Source organism: Cetorhinus maximus, chromosome 3 (assembly GCF_964194155.1).
Source record: "Cetorhinus maximus chromosome 3, sCetMax3.hap1.1, whole genome shotgun sequence".
Lineage (NCBI taxonomy): Eukaryota > Metazoa > Chordata > Chondrichthyes > Lamniformes > Cetorhinidae > Cetorhinus > Cetorhinus maximus.
The window spans coordinates 103334298-103353933 of NC_135881.1; the positions used below are offsets into that span (position 1 = coordinate 103334298).

The 19636-nt window shown below is 44.0% G+C and overlaps 1 protein-coding gene across 1 annotated transcript in view; it reads right to left on the reverse strand.

Annotated features, from left to right (window-relative positions):
• Positions 1-19636, reverse strand: part of LOC144678828 (uncharacterized) — a 283752-nt gene that overhangs the window by 160364 nt on the left and 103752 nt on the right. The window contains exons 5-6 of the mRNA XM_078538774.1: positions 7798-7938; positions 5290-5411 (exon numbers count right to left, since the gene is read on the reverse strand). Coding sequence (XP_078394900.1) covers positions 5290-5411; positions 7798-7938 — 263 coding nt within the window. The remainder of the gene's footprint in view (positions 1-5289; positions 5412-7797; positions 7939-19636) is intronic.

Here is a 19636-nt window from a genome sequence, read left to right on the forward strand (position 1 = left end):
ACAGGTATTTTGCATCAGTCTTCACTACACAGGGTACAAGTTACATCCCAGAAATAGATGTAAATCAGGAAATGGAAGGGAGGAAAATTACAACCACCGGGGAAGTGGTACTGAGCAAATTGTTGGAGCTGCATGCTGACAAGTCCCCAGATCCTAATGGACTTCATCCTAGGGTTTTAAAAGAAGTGAATAATGAGATAGTTGATGCATTAGTTTTAATTTTCCAGAAGTCCCTAGGTCTGGAGAACGTTCCATTAGATTGGAAAATAGACAATGTAACTCCTTTATTCAAAAAGGGAGGGAGACAGAAAACAGGAAACTACAGGTCAGTTAGCTTGACATCTGTCATAGGGGAAATGTTAGAAGCTATTACGAAAGGTGTTATAGCAAAGCACTTTGATAAATTCAAGGTAATCAGGCAGAGTCAACATGGGCCAGGGTCTTTAGGTCAGTGAGTGGGGGACGGGGCCCGCTCACCGACACGGGATGACGTCGGGCGGAACTCCCGACGTCACCCTGCGTCATTTCAATTTTGAGGTCGGCAGGGGTGCAGCCGAATCAGCTGTGTGCCCGCCAACCTGCCAACGGCCTATTGAGGTCATTTAAAAAGTAATTGACATAATTAATGGACCTGCCAGTCCAACCTTAAGGTTGGCGGGCAGGCCTGGAGCCCTGGCGGGCTTCAGAAAAAGCATGAAACCTTATCCATGGGCGGGATAAGGTTTCATGAGGGTTGTTAAAAATTTAATAAAGGTTAGAGTTAAAGTGATGGACATGTCCCAACTCATGTGACAGTGTCACATGAGTGGGGACATGTCAGGGAAATTTTGTTTGTGCACCTTTACGATTTTTGATATGGTGCCGATCTCCCTGAGGCAGCACTTAGCCTCAGGGACTTGAGTGTGCTCTTTCGCGTGCATGTGCGAAAGAGCGCACTCCTGGCTGAGGGAATCCCCCACCCCGCCTGCAAAGGAACTACATAGCGCTTCCTGGCAGATGTCATGCTGGGTGGGCCTTAATTGGCCCGCCTAGGTAAAATGGCGGCACGCCCCCAATTGGGGGCGCCGATCGGAGGCATGCCTGCCCGCGCCCACTCCTGCACTTCCCTCCGATGGGGGGAAATTCTTCCCATGGTGTTGTGAAAGGGAAATCATGTTTAACCGATTTATTGAAGTTATTTGAAGAAGTAACAGGCCTATGGATAAAAGGGAACCGGTGGATGTATAGTAGTTAGATTTCCAGAGGTATTTTATAAGGTGCCACATCAAAGGTTATTGCAAAAAATAAAAGCTCAAGGTGCAGTGGGGTAACAAATTGACATGAATAGACGATTGGCTTTCTAAGAGGAAAGAGAGAATAGGCATAATGGGCTATTTTCTGGTTGGCAAGATGTAACGAGTGGTCTGTCACAGGGATCAGTGCTGGAGCCTCAGCTTTTTACGATTTATATAAATGACTTGGTTGAAGGAACTGAAGGTATGGTTGCTAAGTTTGCTAATAATACAAAGAAAGGTAGGAAAGTAAGTAGCGAAGAGGACATAAGGAGGGTACAAAGGGATATAGGCAGGTTAAGTGAGTGGGCAAACAGCTGGCAAATAGAGTACAATATGGGAAAATGTGAAACTGTCCATTTTGGCAGCAAGAATACAAAAGAAGCATATTATCTCAATGGTGAGAGACTGCAGAGCTCTGAGAAGCAGAGGGATCTGGGTGTCCTGGTGCATGAATCACAAAAAGGTTAGTATGCAGGTAAAGAAAATAATTAGGAAAGCTAATAGAATGTTATCGTGCATTGTGAGGGGAATTGAAAACAAAAGTAGAGAAGTTATGCTTCAGTTATACAGGGCATTGGTGAGACCACATCTGGAGTGCTGTGTACAGTATTGGTCCCCTTATTTAAGGAAAGATGTATATGCATTGGAAGCAGTTCAGAGGTTTACTAGACTAATATTTGGAATCGGACGGCTGTCTTATGAGGAAAGGTTGGACAGGCTAGGCTAGTATCCGCTGGACTTTAGAAGAGTAAGAGGCGACTTGATTGAAACATGTAAGATCCTGAGGGGTCCTGACAAGGTGGATGTGGAAAAGATGTTTCCTTTTGTGGGTAATTTAGAACTAGGAGTCACTGTTTAAAAATAAGGGATCACCCTTTTAAGAAGCAAATGAAGAGAAACCTTTACTCTCAAGGAAGTCATAAGTCTTTACAATTCTCTCCTTCAAAAGGCAATGGAAGCAAAGTCTTTGAATATTTTAAGGTGGAGCTAGATAGATCATTGATAAGTAAGGTTGTGAAAGGTTATTAGGGGTAGGTGGGAATATGGAGTTGAGATTGCAATCAGATCAGCCATGATCTTATTAAATGCTGGAGCAGGCTCAAAGGGCTGAGTGGCCTGTTCCTGCTCCTAATTCACTGGTTCCTATATTTGTATAATAACCTTATTTATAACACTAAGGATACCATTTTACAGCTTTATCAATCTATCCCCTCGCTTTTAAAAATGTTACTAAAAGTTATTTGAAAGTAAACATTACAACAGATGCTATAACGCACCCTATTCCACTTATTTTCCTGAGGGGAAATTGTACATAGTTTCTTTACTTTTCTTTGAAAGCATAAAATAGACATAACATTAACTAATCCACATATCCACTCCTCTGTCGCAGGGAATTTTTCTAATTCCTGGTTTTTCTTGAGGCAAGGTAAATTGTGAGCTTGTATATTCCAGGTTAAATGGTTTGCTTTCATTTTCATTATCTATGCTTCTCAGCATTTTTAAGATCTGACCATTATCCCTTTTTTTAAAAGAAGAATAGAATAATTCTAGAGAACTATAGACAGTTAGCCTAACATAAATGGTACAAAAGATATTCGAATAGAAAAGTATCTAAAAACTGAACTGTCAGCAGAGATTTCAAACAGAAAGGTCATGTTTTACCAACCTTATCGAATTCTTTGAAGAGGTAAAAGAAAGAGTAGACAAGGGAAATGTAGTAGATGTAAGATATTTGGATTTTCAAAAGGTCTTCAATAAAGGTACCACAAGTAGACCCTTGGCTAAATTCATAACATGTAGAGTCGGGGGACAGTAGCAGAATGAATAGCAATTTAGCTATAAAACAGAAAACAGAGAATAATGGTTAAGGATAGCTCCTCAGATTGCCAAAAGGTGGGAAGTGGTATTCCACAGGGATCAGGGCTAGGACAACAATTGTTCATAATTCATATTAATGATTTGGACAAAGGAAATTTGCAGATAGCATAGTTAACACAAAGGAAGAACATGACAAAATATAACTTGTTAATAAATTTACAGAATGTGTGTTTATTTGGCAATTAATTTCAATAGATAAGTGTGAGGTGGTGTATTTTGAAAGGAATAATGAGGAGATCACATACACCACGGATAATAAGACACTAAACGGAGTCCAGGAACAAAGAGCTAGGAAAACACATAAACAAGTAATTAGAAGTAGTGACACAAGCCCAAGGCAATGCCTTGACCAATAAGAGTCAACCTGTCTGGTTTGAATTCATAAAAATCTTAGCAGTTAACTGTCAGTCATCAGTTAACTGGTGCATTCTCCATGGCATTGCCTCTACCAATCAGGGTCCACTAGTCATCCAATCAGCACTCTGTTCTCATGAAGTATAAATTGCTGTTCCTTTTACATTTGGTATTCGTGCGAATTGTCCTGATGAATGCAAGATGAAACATTTCAAGATGTGTCTTTTCTCAGCAATACTCAAAACCTGTACTACCAAATGACTATTAACTAACCCCATTAAATAGAGCAAGCAAAGCACTGAGGCTTGTTTCTAAAGGGATTGGATTGAACAACAACAAAGTCATGTTAAACTTGAGTAGCACCTTAGTCAGGCCATATTATAAAAATAATATAGAGGCATTGGAGAATCTACAACAAAGATTCACAAGGATGGTAGCAGAACTGAAAGACTACAAGCATTGAGAACTCATGCCCTCGCCTCAAACGAATATTCTGCATTCCAACAAAAATTAGTTGATCTTAAACTGCTGGAATCATCCATGTCACTCTTTTCCAACAAATGGATGTCCTTTCAAAATCAGGGTACTCAAAATTAGTACCAATATTCCAACTATGGTATCAATGATAGTCTACACAAGTCTAAAATATGTGTATTAATTCATGCCTTTCATGCTTTTCCAAGTACTTGATAATCCTCACAGCTTCATATTGACTAGAAATTTTTAATAATTGTTCAACTCCTTTCCCTATTCCATTTTTGCTGAGGAGCCACCCTTCCTCAGTGTAACAATTGTTCACCTTCACTCAATGTCCTTGTTGAAACATGCCACAAAGTATGAAATGTAAAATAATGATCACCCCACCAAGTCCATTTGCTCCACAAGCCATGCCTAATCTGTCCCATCATATATTCTACCCTATGCATCTAATTTCCTGAAGGATGTGACCAAACATCCTGTAAAAATAACACAGTTCTGTGAAATTTCTCCTTGAAGATGAAGTTAATCAAGCAAAACTCCAGGATATTAATTTCTACAGCCCACTGCACTCAACATTGACCAGTTCTACTTCACAGATGAGTCATCCATGGCCCCTGCCACATAAGTAGCATTGTGCTCTACGAAAATACAGAAAATCTTTGTTGGTCCTTGTTATAATTGTCAATCCAATCCTCAAATAATTATTTATTCAGCTTTTTTTGATGTAGTCAATCAACATAGCATTATATAAAACTATGGCTAACCTAATTGATTAATGAATGCTTTTTTATATCGCATCAAATAAAATGTTATTTAAATTTTTACTACTGTCTTAAAATTGTACTGTGATTTACCCAAAAAACAGAGATGATGGCTTTTATGTTCCCAATGTTTCACTGGGGGCACATCTAGGATTGGCTAGTGGACAGATTTCCTAAGATGCTGCTGGGTATGAGGCAATATCAGTAGCAAGGAATTCTTGAAAAATTGGGAATGCTTTAATTGGGAAAGAGGAGTTTATGAAGTGATTTGATAGAGTTGCTTAAAAATATCAGGAACAGAGTAGATAGAAACAGGCTGTTTCCACTTACTGAAGCACCTATTTATGCAGGAAGGGCAGTCCTTGAATTACTAGCTAATCCCTGCTAGGAACAGAGTCATAAAATCAATCTTTAAATGTTATTAGTCTACTAGAAATAGCACAAGGAATATTACTTGGAGTTAAAAGCATGTCCATTCAGAGAAAGTATTGCTATAATTGGCATTATAGAAAAATGGCTGTAGAAAATAAGAATTAGATTACCTTCTGGGAGTTCCGTAATTGCTACAGCTCCCTTGTTCCCTTGCATCACAGTGTCATTGAACACATTTATTATAGTAGCTGGCATCTGAAGCTTTGCAGTCAAGTTATTCATGTAAATAAACCTTGTTGAGAAAACATAAATTACTAAATTCTGTTGGCATGATTATTAAGATTTTGTATATTCTATTTCATACTGTTAAAATGTACTTCCATCTCCTGTAGCAAGTTATGCAAATTCTTGATATGTATGTATATGTTGCCCAAAAATAGAAAAAACACATTTCCAGAAAAGAGATATCCACAATTCTCTGGGATTCCTGTAAAAATCTACCCATAGGCAACAAATTCAGCTGAAAGCATTACATTTGGGATTTCCAATGTCGAAGAAAACCATTCAAGTGATCAGAGAATTTCTGTACCCATTTAACTGTAAAGCATTTGTGCTACTTGAGGAATATAATTTAGGGAAATGATGAGAAACGAGTTTATGTTTCTTTTTCCCTCCCCATCCAGAGACAATACAGGCAATTTTAACTTACGCAACCAGTGGAAACCAGGCAGGCAGTTAAAATCAGCTGGGCGACTTACCCACTGACATCCCACTCTACTCTTCTGAGCAAGTGGCAAAGACGTCCATCTGAATTCAACAGGGTCCTTCTTTAAATATACAATAAAGTCCTGACATTCACGACTTCCTCTTTTGTGAATTTGCTTATCTGCACAAAAGTCTTTGTGAACCAGATCACCCATTGCAGGCTCAAATGTTCACCTATCCACAGTTTTAAAAATAAAAGATAGAAGCTATCTTTAAAAAAAAAAGCTAAAAAAATCCCCCTAAATGAAGGTCCATGCCATCTTTAAAACAGTGGAAAGTGCGCACTGTGCATGCGTCGTCTGCCATTGTTTGAATGTGGCTGTTCCTTGTTGCTGTGGTTTTAATTCCTGATCACTGTCCACCTCCACTCTCAAGTAAAGTGTGGCAAATTTTACATCATTCTTGTTTTATTAAACAATTTCTCTAGTTCTCTTTAAGTTTATTAAAAATATAGGCTTCATTGCCTTTGATCCTTAATACATGTGAAATTTTAGGATGCCTTGATTCTACCTAATTGGCTCCCATTGAAAAGTATATTTGTCGGTTGCGATTTCGCCATATGCGAGGTCGCTTGGGAATGAACCCCCGTGAATAGCAGGACTTTACTATACTGGGCAGGTTTGTTTGTGAATTCCCCATCATGCGAAAAATGCGGTAAAAGGATCTAGGGCAGAAAAGGCGTCAACAGAAAATTCTTTTGCATTTGTTTTCACTTTCCTTGTGGTGCCATGAGGTTCAGATTGCTCCACCAAGTCTGACAAGGGGTGTGTTGGCCTCCCATGCCCCTTACTGAATGCAAGACCCTCCCAAAACCCCTCTCCCACAACTTAGTCATATGTCAGCAACAGTTCCTTTGGCCCCAGCTAGCAGCCTTCCGCTGCTCAAAATAATAAAGCCCCTGTTCGCTGGAGCCCCCTTGATCCAGGTGTATAGCTTACTGAGGAGCATGCACATCAGATCCAGGAGTTAAAACCATCCAACTCTCGCGTTGTTGGAATCAAGGATTGGCATTCATCCCAGTCCCCCATACACCCAATTCCACGCCCCCCAGAGCTATAATCAGTTCTGATCTCTGATCTTTAGAAAATGACTGTTAGTCAGCAGCTTCATACAGTTCTCCACAGCTCCTAGTCTCCAGAATTTTTCAATTTGTTATCCTTGAATCCAAATTGGATGATCTCACACTTCCTGGCATTGAACTCCATCCGCCACAGTTTTGTCCTACTTACTACCCTATCAAGCCTTAACAATGCATGTGTTTCATGGGTTCATGTCTTTGTGCAACTTTCTGCTCCTATCTACACAAATGAACCCTAACTTAGAGTCTCTCAAAACCTGTGTATATAACTTTCTATTCCTTCACCTAAGTCATTGACATATATGGTGTAAAACCAGTACAGATCCCTGGGGGACTGCATTTGTCACATCCTGCGAGTCAGGGTATATTCCCTTTGTCCCTACTTACTGTCACCTATCTTCCAACCAATTACCAATTCATGTCACAAGGTTTTGTGCACTTTTATTTTTGTTCATAATTTTATGAAGCCACTCCCATATTTCCTCTTATCAAGTTTTACAGTGGGATTCTGGAGCGATCTGGAAGCAGGCTGTCCATCAACTTTTAGGGATTATGACAGTGCAGTATTTAAGGGCAACAAAATTATTTGACTTCCAGGTGCCTCCTCAAATGGAAAAAATAATAAATGCATTCTTTGATATCATAAAAAGATGTTATTCTAAATTTTATTAGAATGTGAATTTTTAATTAATTTATGATAAACACAGAATAAAAATGTAAACTTGAGTCACAAAAATGTCTTTGAAAATTGTTATTTTTATAAACTATAACATTTCTTTTGAGGCTTTCAAATAAAATGATGAGCAGGAGATCTGTTTAATATTTACTTCCTTACCATTGAGCTTGCCAGACAACAAAATTAAATGTTGGATAGAGGAACCAACCCATTTCTGACAATCTTCTGTCCATGTCAATTCCAAAGAAAAAATTAGGCGAAGGAGTGTGTTGGAAAGTCACATTCACTTTGCCATGGTTTCTGTATAAAAAAAGCAATTGAACAAGTCAAACAAAAATAATTATTCAATACTTTGAATATTAATGCTACTCCTGCAACAGTGCCAGTGTGGAAAAATTTCCATGCCTTTCTCAATCTCCAACTGCAACTTTGGCAGAAGGTCAGCAGAAACACAAAGAAATGGCATAAAACACCCTGCTTTAAGTCATTTATGTAACTGAGCAGGGCATTTTCCTGATCTTCTGCCAGACAATCCCTACAGAAATTCCAGACAATTATGTGCTAATTTCCAACTTCAAATGGCTTTGAGTTTTGGGTTCATAAAACACATCACCAAGATTTTCTTTAATCCATTCAATGAATTAGCTTACCAACAAAAGTATTTTTAAAGCCACTGTGACAAAAATTATATTGCTGAAAAAAGAGAGCTGCTGTCGAAGCTTTTCATCTTGCACTCATCCAATGCCAAACTTCAAAGGGAGCAACAATTTATACTGCAAAAATTTATACTGCATGAGAAAAGGGTGCTATTTGGTTGGAAATCCGACATTGATTGGTTGAGGTGTTGGCATGGAGAATGCATCAGGGAACTATTGTCCTCCACGTTATTTGTTTTATTCAAAAAAGGCGCAATGCCTGGACATGTTCCTTTTGCCTACAGAGGATAGGTCCCTGCGAATGAATATATGTATGTAGCTTCTAGTAAGTATAAGCGAGCCACATTGTGAGCCCAACTGATAATCTTAAGTTGGATGTTAGTATAACTCTTAACACACTCAAGATTGTTCAGCAAATGTTGTTCAATCACAGAATCACAGCTAACATTGGACATGATGTTTTGAGATTTGCAAGCACCAGTTGGTTGAGTAAGGTCAGTGCTCCGCCTATTGCGAACAGCTGAAGGGTCGTGTTGTTTGATATGACTCGTGAGTCATTGGAATGTGCAGCTTATGTAGCTGGCATCGCACCAGCACTGAATTTCATATACCAAATTACTCATTTGTATGGTAGACAGACCATCTTCTTGGTATGATGGCAGCATACTGTTAGTGGAAAATACCACTCATGTTGCTACTGCATTGTAGAAGTGTGAAATGGCTAGCTTCACCTATTGACCAAATTTTTGAGATACCTTACTCTTCCAGGATAATGTGAAGTAGACTGAGCACTGTTCAGGCCCGAAAGTAGAAGCCTTAGGCACGTTACACACCGAGCAATGATCTGACCGGGGTAGCCATTATCCCACAGGATAGCTTTATGTGCCCTATTTCAGTGTCAAGCTTGCACCATGACCAAATGATTTGGTACCTATTTACAAGATTGCCAATAGGACAATCTTATAGTTTATTGTTTATTATGCTCATCGACTAATTTTATTAAGTATTTGTCTAATATTTTGCTAACTTCACTAGACAAAAATATTCCAGCTTCTTTTGCTATTTGTTTTACAATGATCAAGTCAGTTCATCTGAAAAACAAGTCCACAAGGGAACATAAGAACATAAGGAATAGGAACAAGAGTAGACCATTTGGCCCCTCAAGTCTGCTCCGCCATTCAATAAGGTCATGGCTGATCATCTTGTGTTTTGATTTCCACATTCCCATCTACCCCCGATAACCTTTGATTCCCTAACTTAACAAGAATCTATCTACCTCTGCCTTAAAAATATTCAGTGACCCCGCCTCCACCACCTTCTGAGGCAGTGAGTTCCAAAGTTGCACAACCCTCAGAGAAAAAATTTCTCCTCATCTCTGTCCTAAAAGGGTGACCCCTAATTTTAAAACAGTGCCCTCTAGTTCTAGACTCACCCACAAGAGGAAATATCCTTTCGACGTCCACCTTGTCAAAGCTGTTCAGGATCTTGTGTACTTCAATCAAATCACCCCTCACTCTTCTAAACTCCAGTGGAAACAAGCCCAATCTGTCCAACCTTTCCTCATAAGACAACCTACTCATTTCAGGTATCAATCTAGTAAACCTCTAAACTACCTCCAATGCATTTATATCCTTCCTTAAATAAGGAGACCAAAACTGCACACAATTTTCGAGGTGTACTCTCACCAATGCCCTGTATAACTGAAACATAACATCCTTACTTTTATGTTCAATCCCTCTCGTAATAAAGGATAGCATTCCATTAGCCTTCTTAATTACTTGCTTTATCTGCATACTAACTTTTTGTGACTCATGTACTAGAACATGTAGATCCCACTGTACCTCAGAATTATGCAGCCGAACTCCATTTAAGGGCCAATCTATCATCTCCTTCTGAATTTAACAGTTATTTTAATTCACAAAACCCAGCCACATTAATGGATGGAATATCAGAGACAATGCATCCAGAATTTACTGAGCTCAAGCGCAAGGCCCAGCCAGCAGCACATGGTCTTGTAAAGTTCTATACAGAGTCTAAATGGAATCTTCTCATCATATCTACCTGGAGCTTCTCAAGAGAATTAGTCCCATTAGCTAGCTTCTATAACTGATTAGAAAAAAATACTTTATGCATATGAAGTTTAAATGCATTGTAGTTTCGGAAATATTGTGAAATATTTATTATTTGCAAAGTTCGACAACAACCTGCATTTATATAATACCTTTAACATAGAAAAAGTACTTCGCAGAGATACAAGGATTCATAAGAAAATTAGCCAAAAAGGTGGGTTTTACAGTGATTGTTAAAGGAGAAGGTGTTTGGAAGGTGGAGAGATTCTGGGAGAGAATTTCAGAGTGGGAGCAAGAAGCCCAAATTTTTGACCAGCTATAGCAAGGATAAAAGTAAGGAGAGTGCAGGAGAGGCCCGAGTTAAATGCTTGGGGAACTTGTAAAGCTGGAGATAGAGGTGGGGGAGGAGAGGGGAGAACAGGAACAGGGAAACATGGGAGATTTAAATACAAAGACAAAAGGTCGGCTAGCATGTGATCATGGACAAGTGAGATTTGGCATGGGATAGGATACAAGCCACAGAGCTTTAGGAAAGCTGGAGCTTATGGCAGTGGATAGAAGCTGGTAAGCCACAGAGCTTTAGGAAAGCTGGAGCTTATGGCAGTGGATAGAAGCTGGTAAGCCAAAGTGCACACTAAAGTAATTGAGTCTGTAAGACAAATAACCAAAATAAGCATGTAGATAAACTGAGGCATTGCAACAAAATACCGTGCAATCCCTGTTCATGACTAACAAATCTTTTAAGAGGGTGGGCATAGATATCATAGGCCCATGCTTGCTCGGAGTCAGTTAGGAAAACACTACAAAGGAAAGAAAGAAAAGAGGTCACATGTATAAAGTGTCTTGCACATCCTCAGGACATCTCAAAGTGTTTTGCAGCCAACAAGTTACTTTTTAAAGTAGAGTCACAACTAATGTTGACAAAATCAAAGTTATTGCCAGCAATTACAGATCTCTAACTTTGACTTTCCACTTGCCCATCTACCGCAAAATATGGAGAGGCAAAGGCCTGATGTATACTGTTGAACACCAAACTGAGTTTCCTTCGTCACATCTATTCTATTACCAAGACTGCTCCAGGATCATTCACCTTTGCCAAAAATTATAATCCTTCAAAACTCAAGCCTCAGCTTCCACCATCTCCTTCAAGGGACAAATCACAACTCAATGAGAATGTCATGATCTCACCTGAATAAAGTTCCACATGCCAATCACACCTGTCCTCATCAAACTCCAATAGCCCTCTTTCAGCCCAAGAAGCATAATTTCAACATTCTCACCCATATTCCAATCTTCTTTAGCACCTAGAGGGTCAAGGGAGTGATACTGGTTTTGTGCCAGAAGCATAAAACAGGCTCAAAGAAAATTGGCAGCCCATTTTACAATACATATTTTTTCTATTGGTTTAAATGGAAAAGAAAATTGAGCATGGTGCAAAACAGGCTGTTGATTTGCTATGAGCCCACTTCACATTGCTGCTTGCATATATATACACATATATATAATCTTCCAGTTACATAAATACATTACTTTTTTTGCCTCAAAGTAATTTCTCTATGTTAAAAATACCACCCAAGTAAATAAAAACTCTCCCAGCAGAAACAACACAATAAATAAGACTGTATGCAACTCAATGGAAGATATGTCATAGCATTAGAACAGTCTGTGTCAACTCAGATAAACCACACCTCCTGATTAAACACTGTTGAAAGGCACAGAAAATACGTACAGGTATTCACTGAGGGTCTCACACCGTAAATCACAAATGGCTTCTTTTCTAACATCTAGGCCAGAATTTTCTCGTTGGCATGTGGGGCCCCACACGCCGACGCGTAAAATGATGCACAGTGACATTGGGTGAGCGTCCCAACGTCACCGCGAGCCATCGTGATATTTCAGTGGACGGTTGCGCGATGATCTCTGATGCATGCCCGCCATTAATTAACAGGCCACGTAAGGCCCTTGAGGCAGCAATTAACTGCAATTTTTCGGGGCCAGTGCGATCTTCAGGTCATCGCACGGGTGCAACGGCTAGGCGGGTAGACCACATTTGCATAATCCTCATCCTCGGGTGGGATAAGAGGGGTGAGTAGGGTCGGGTGTGTTATTTGTCAGACATTTAATGCTTAACATTAGTGATACTTGTCTGTGTGAGCAGGAATACTTCAAAACTCTTCACAGCTGCTTGGACAGGAGTAACAGCCTTCAGGGCAGGGCTCTGAGTAAACATAATTTTTGGGGCCTTGCAGGTTTCAAGAAGCCTTCCCTTAGCCTGGGAATGGAAGTTGTGCTACCCACTAGAGGCACCTTCTCTGAGGAGGAAAGGAGGCCCAGAAGGGGGAGGAGGCCAGGAGTCCACATTCAGCCTCCAGGGGAGCCACAGTTGGGAGGAGAGGTGCAGGCACAAGGGGCGCAAGGCCAACAGGAAGTCCAAGGCGGAAGGGGCCGCAGAAGACGCCACTATCCTGCTGCCAGGGCATACAGGTGACGAAGCAGCTACCTCAATATGTCTGTCTGAGGTGCAGTGCCGAAGGAGGCGCCATCTCTAAAGGGAGACAGTCACCTCCATCTGTCAGATGATAGGCCCTGAGATCTCCGCAAACTGTGTGGGTGGACATCCCATGCCAGTGACGTTGAAGGTCATGGCTGCCCTCAACTTCTTTGTCTCTGGCCCTTTCCAGGGGTCAGTGGGTGATCTTTGCGGAGTTCCCCACTCAGTTGTCCACACTTGTGTCAAGCAGATGACTGACGCTCTGTTCAGGTGTGCATTGACTTTCATTCACTACCGCTAGGACGAGGCCAGCCAGACCAAGCGAGCCAGGGGCTTTGCAACAATTGCTGGCTTCCCCCGCAGCCAGGGTGCAATCGGCTGCACACATTTGGCCATCAAGGTGCTAGTGGGTGAGCCAGGTGCCTTCGTCAACAGGAAGGGCTTCCACTCCTGGAAAGTGCAGATAGTGTGTGCCGAGATGCAGATTCTGCAAGTCTGTGTGAGGTACCTAGACAGCTCCCATGACACCTACATCCTCAGACACTCCCAGGTGCCAAGGCTCTTCAGTGCTCCAGCCTGGCTGGATGGGTGGCTGCTGGGTGACAAGGGCTATCCCCTCAAAAGGTAGCTCATGACACCCCTCCACCATCCAAGAACAGAGGCAGAGCAGCGGTACAATAGGAGCCACGCCTCCACAAGGGCTGTGGTAGAAAGAACCATCGGTCTTCTCAAGATGCGCTTCCGATGCCTGGACCATTCAGGGGGTGCACTCCAATATCCCCCAGATTGTGTGTCACTGATAGTGGTTGCATGCTGCGCTCTCCACAGTCTTGCGCTGGAAAGGGGGGACGCAGTGGACGATGAAGACGTAGATGCAATTGCTCCGACTGCTCACAATGAGTCCAGCAGTGCGTCCAAGGATGAGCTCACACAGGAGAACGCTGAGGGGGTAGACGCTGACCCGGGCAACCTCCAGGGAGGCAGGGACACCCAGGAAGCTTTAGTCCAACAAACCTTCAGCTAGCCCACCACAGATGGACCTCCAACACAAGCCAGGGCTGCAGGCTCCATACTCAATACCTGAGTGCAAAATCTGCCTGGATACGAACCTTAACTAAGTGCCTTGTCAATAAAGCTCAATGTCAAATAAGTTACTCATAACATCATGGGTTCCCGTCTACCTGCAGAAGTAAGGAATCACCCAAAGCCATGTTCACATATCAAAATTTAATGATTTAACAAAATGAAGCACAAAAAAAGATAATTGCAAAGGTGTTACACATCACACCGAGTGCTCATCAACTAATAGCAGGGCAACATAAAACCACCAGTGAAAAACCCTTGGTGTGCCTAAGGTGCCGTACGTTTACGTTTCTGGGTGCTACATCTAGGTGCTGTCCCCTTGCTGGCACTGGCATCTGAGACAGCCTGCTCACTGTGCTGTCCTGTTGGCCTCGATGACCTTGGCGGCCGTCCTCTGGCCCGTGGAGCCTTTGATGGCCTCGCCTGGGAGGGAGCGGCCAGTTCCACAGCTGGCATCTCCCCAGTCGCTGCAGCCTCATCGGATCCCACGGTTACTGGCAGGGGGGCGGAGGAGCTGCTGCCCTCATCCGGAATGCCCTGAGAGGACCTCCCTGCTCACCATAGATGGATGGGCACCAAGGTGGAATACTTGGTGCCCAAATCATCTCCCACACTGACACTGACCAGCTGAGGTCAATGCCGCTGTGAGGGCTTGCAGGTCCAAGCGCAACCCCAGGAGGCCCTGATTGTTCTCCTGGAGGAGCCTCTCCACGAGAGTCGCCACTCTCTTGATGGAGGAAGCATGGCACTCGGCCATGAGGCTCAGTGCATCGGTGATGCTCCGCGTGGACTCCTCCAGCACGGGCACCAGGCCACGCATAGCCTCATGTATCTCCGCCAGATCCTCTCGCATACCCTGCTGCACTACCAACATCTGCTGCCTCACAGACAACTCCAGAGGCACATCATCAGCCACCGACCGAGCATGTGCCTGGTTCCCAGCAGTCCTCCGACTGCCGGCGCCATGGGCACTCTCTGTCTCCGCCTGCACCTCAAGCAAGTGTGCAGTGCCCTCACCGCCATGACCTGAGACACCAGCCAAAGATCTAATTCCCACCGAGGTGCAACTATCTGCGCTGGTGCCTGCCTGGCAGAGATGGTGTGACGCTGGTGAGTCCAATTGTTCAGGGCCCTCAGGTGTGAGAGGTGGCCCCTCTGCCTCCTCCTCCCGGCCCTGCTCCAGTGATGCTGAAAGGAAGAACAAGGACATTTGATTAGTTAAAGTGGAGACAATGTCAATGTGCATGCCTGTCCCCCAGCTCATCCATCCATAATTAAATGGTCAACCCATGTTGCAAGCTTCAATCACTGAACATTCAGCAGGGACACACATGGTGACCTCAGTGCTCGGCAATCTTACCTCCCCGTGGCACCCAGCCTCACCGCCACTGGTGAACCTGGGCACATGGCGGCTCTCCAGATCCATCGCCTCCTGCTCGTATCTGGTGACAATGGCCAACTGGGCCTGACCTCCGCCAGTCCGCATCCGCTCGGCATTATTGTATGCAGTCTTCTCCTGAAAAGAGGTGAGGAGTATTGATTAGTCCACTCTGTACCTGGATTCCCATCGCATCCCTGCCACCCCAACCAGAGTGGGACATTGCAGGGCTGCAATGATTCGTCATCCCGCAGCTGTCACACGCTCAAACAAAGCAGCCAAGGTTGACCCCCGCCTTGCCCACATGCTGCCTCCATCAATTTGTCACCACACAGTCTAACCTTGCAAAGCAAGGAGGCACAAGCACATGGAACACCAAGGGCAGCAGATGGATGGGTACCCAGCCACCTGGAAGCTCCCCTTCCAGTCGGTCAGCACCCTGACTTTCGACATGTTTCGCAGTTCCAGCACTGCGCCTAGGTGCAAATCCTTGAGGTTGCCCCCAAAACAGTAATGTGGGTGTCAGTATCACACGTGCTGCGGGTGCAGAACCCATCTCAGCACTACCCTTTCAGGGTGAACTTGGCATGGGCAATATCTGCTGGCCCACCCAGCGAGGGAAAAATGGTTCAATGCTGTAACTGCACTCAGAGTTGCAGGGAATTGGGGGCTTGGGGGGAAAGCCTACCTGCTGTGTTAAGTGACCTCTGCCAACACGGTACTAACCCATCCTGAGCGCAAGAGGTCGTTGAATCGCTTGCGGCACTGGACCCACGTGCGTCGCACCACGTCATGGGAGCTATGTCTGCCACCTCCTCCCAGGCATGTTTGGTCAGGTGGGGGGCCTCCACCTCCTGTCCCTCAGAACGAGGGCTTCCCACTGTGCTGCCACCTCCTCCAGGAGGGCAGCCAGGCACTCATCAGAAAACCGAGGGGCATACTGCCCTGCTGTCCAACCCTCTTGCCAGGCCTGCTCTCCAGCAGTGCTCTGGGAAGCCCTTCTACCGGCCATGATGAACAGCCTTTGCAAGGCTGCCAGCGGTTTATTTGAACAGGCCACCAGGTTGCCAATGGACCCAGCAGTCATTGCACTCCCGCTGCCGCCGCCCGCCCACTCCCGCTATCCTTGGGAGCCCCGCTTCATGCTGCGTGGGCCTTTATTGGCCCGCCCACATAAAATGGCGGTGCAGAGCCGATCGCCGCCCATGCCCGCTCCCAAACGGCCCGCCCGATGGGGAGAAAATTCTCCCCCATAGTAAACTTCTGTCATATTTACCGGGATACAGTGGTGTAGTAGTAATGTCACTGAACTAGTAATCCAGAGACCCAGGCTAATCCTCTGGGGCCACAGGTTCAAATCCCACTATGGCAGTTGGTAGAACTTAAATTCAATTAATAAAAAATTCAGAATTATGAGTTAGTCCATGGTGACCATGAAACTATCATCAATTGTTGTAAAAACCCATCTGGCTCACTAATATCCTTTAGGGAAGGAAATCTGCCTTCCTTACCTGGTCTGGCCTACATGTGACTCCAAATCCACAGCAATGTGTTTGACTCTTAACTGCCCTCTCAAATGGCCTAACAAGCCAGTTCAAGTTCAGTTCAAGGGCAATTAGTGACAGATTGCAAATGCTGGCCTTGCCAGCAATGCCCACGTCCCATGAAACAATAAATTTTTAAAAAATCTCCACAAGCTTTGTTATATCGAGTTTCAATTTTTGTAAGTGCACAATTTATGGAGATCTGATTTGCAGTCAGACAGCATGCCCCAAGTAGATTTGACATTTATGTGGTAGAAGAGTCCACAGAACTCTGCCCTGTGTATCTTCATGAACAGCTATAATGCAAAGATTTGTATCAGCTCTTAAGAACATGGTAACTGGAGTAGGCCATTTAGCACCTACAGTCTGCTCCACCATTCAATTAGATAATGGCTGATCTGTGACCTAACTGCATTTACCAACCTTTGCCCCATATCCCTGAATACAGAGGTTCGCTGTCCTGCATCCCACCAATGGGCTCGTAGAAACAGTTTGATGTCACAAGTCAGCAATGGTGACTGTGGAGAGGAGAGTCTGGCGGGACAGCACTTAGACGGATGATGCCAAATAGTAGGGTTTAGTAAATTTTTATGGTTTGTCTATAATAATCATTCTGTAACATTCTAAAGAATCAGTAATATTAAGGCTGGGCTGCAAGGCATGATGGTCAGTTTTATGTTGTGGGTTATTGGGTTCACTGTGTCCCGCGACCGCGAGCTGCACTCTTGATATCAACACGCTAATCGGTGCTTGAAACAACATAGGCAGAGAAGGATCGATTCACTTAACGAACACAGGTGGTTTATTGGAACTAAGAACAGAGCACTAACTTAATATGTGCTTCTTCTATCACCTCAGCTCTAGACTTAGTTACCAAAGTAGCACGCGCTGTATAGCGATTGGTTGATAAAGTCACGTGGTTGATTAACTATATTCTCTTAAAGGTATGTAGCACTCCACTTTACCACATCCCTTCCCCTTTACTTGGAAGTACAATTGACAAGCTTCACAAAATCCCAATTATTTACATCAATAACTATTTGCAAGTCAAGTATCTCAGGAGGCTTCCGCAGACATGTCGAGCATCGTAGCTCAATGACCTCGGCTAGTTTTTCTGAGACCCCCCTTCTCTGGGCCCAACTGTCCACCAGGCTTTTCGGAGGAAGTGGGCAAGTTTGTGTCTTCGACCCTCTCGGGTCCAAAAGGCCCCATCAGTACTTCCAAATCATGTGATTTTCATGTGTAGCGCAGACTCAAACGCAACTGCATTCCTTCTTGTGGGACTCTCTCTCTTCTCCGGAGACGATCCACGTGTCGTCTAATTATTCGGCCGTTTACCGATACATTATAGGAGAGGGGTCCTGTCACGGCACTCATTTCACCAACTAGCCAATTGGGCTCATCTCCAAAGTTCTTCATTAGAACTGTGTCTCCCATCGTGAAATTTTTTTCATGATTATGGCCATCATGTCTAGTCTTCTGGGCCTCTTGGCCTCTCTCCACCCTTTCCCCTAAATTCAGACTGATAAGAGTTAGATGAGTACAGCCACCACATCTCTTCATTAGTAATTCAGCGTAGGCAATACTGGTGGTCGTGTGTGGCAGCGTCCAGCATGCAAACAGGAACCGTGACGATCTGGTGCTGATGGAATCCCCGTCCAGCTTTTTCATCCCGGACTTAAAAGTTTGGGCTGCCCACTCAGCCAAACCATTACAGGCGTAGTGGTAAGGCGAGGTTTTGATATGAGCTATTCCGTTGAGGATCGTAAACCTGTAGAACTCCCTGCTGGTAAATGCAGTCCTGTTATCCAACACAAGCACTTCTAGTAACTTGTGCACTGCAAAACTCTGTCGCAAACAGTCTATGGTGGCAGTAGATGTGGGCGACCAGACTTCACAGACGTCCATCCAGAATGGGGTTGAGAAACTTATCAGCCATGATTGAATGGCGGAGCAGACTCGATGGGCTGGATTGCCTAATTTCTGCTCCTATACCTTATGGTCTTATGGTCACTTGCAGTGTGCGTCTATTAGTAAAAGGAACATCGTGCCCAAGAAAGGCCCCAGGTAGTCGACGTGGAGGTGCACCCATGGCTGTCCTGGCCATTCCCGTGGGTGCAATGGAGCTAAGGGGAGTAGCTTTTGTACCTGCTGGCATTGAAGACAACTTTTGACTAGAGTTTTGACATCTGTGTCCATCCCTGGGCCCCACAAGTAGCTGCGCGGGAGCATCTTCATCCTACTAATGCCAGGGTGAGCGCCAGAGCAATATGCCATCCTGGCAGTTAGGCTCATATCTGCGATTGAAATAGGGCTTCATGTCATCCGACTTGGGCTCACCCGACCATCCATTCTCCCAGACGTGAGACAAAAGTGGATCACGGCTTGTCCCCACACGGATTTGTTTGGCCTGGACAGGAGAGGAATCCAAAAAATGTAGTACTAAGGCAAGTTCCTGGGGATTTGGAACCTTCACGTTGTTATCTGGCAGGGGGAGGCAGCGGCTCAGGGCGTCAGCATGTGCGATCTGGCTTCCTGATCAGCGAATAAAAGTATATTCGTAAGCAGCCAATATCAGTGCGCACCTCTGGATGCGAGCAGATGCAATGGGGAGTATCGTCATATTCTCTCCAAATAATCCCAGAAGAGGCTTGTGGTTGGATATAATGTGAAAATGGCGGCCGTGGAGGTATTGGTGGAATTTCCGAACACCAAACACAACAGAGAAACCCTCCTTCTTAGAATATCATCGCTCTGCAGCACTGAGTGTGCGAGAT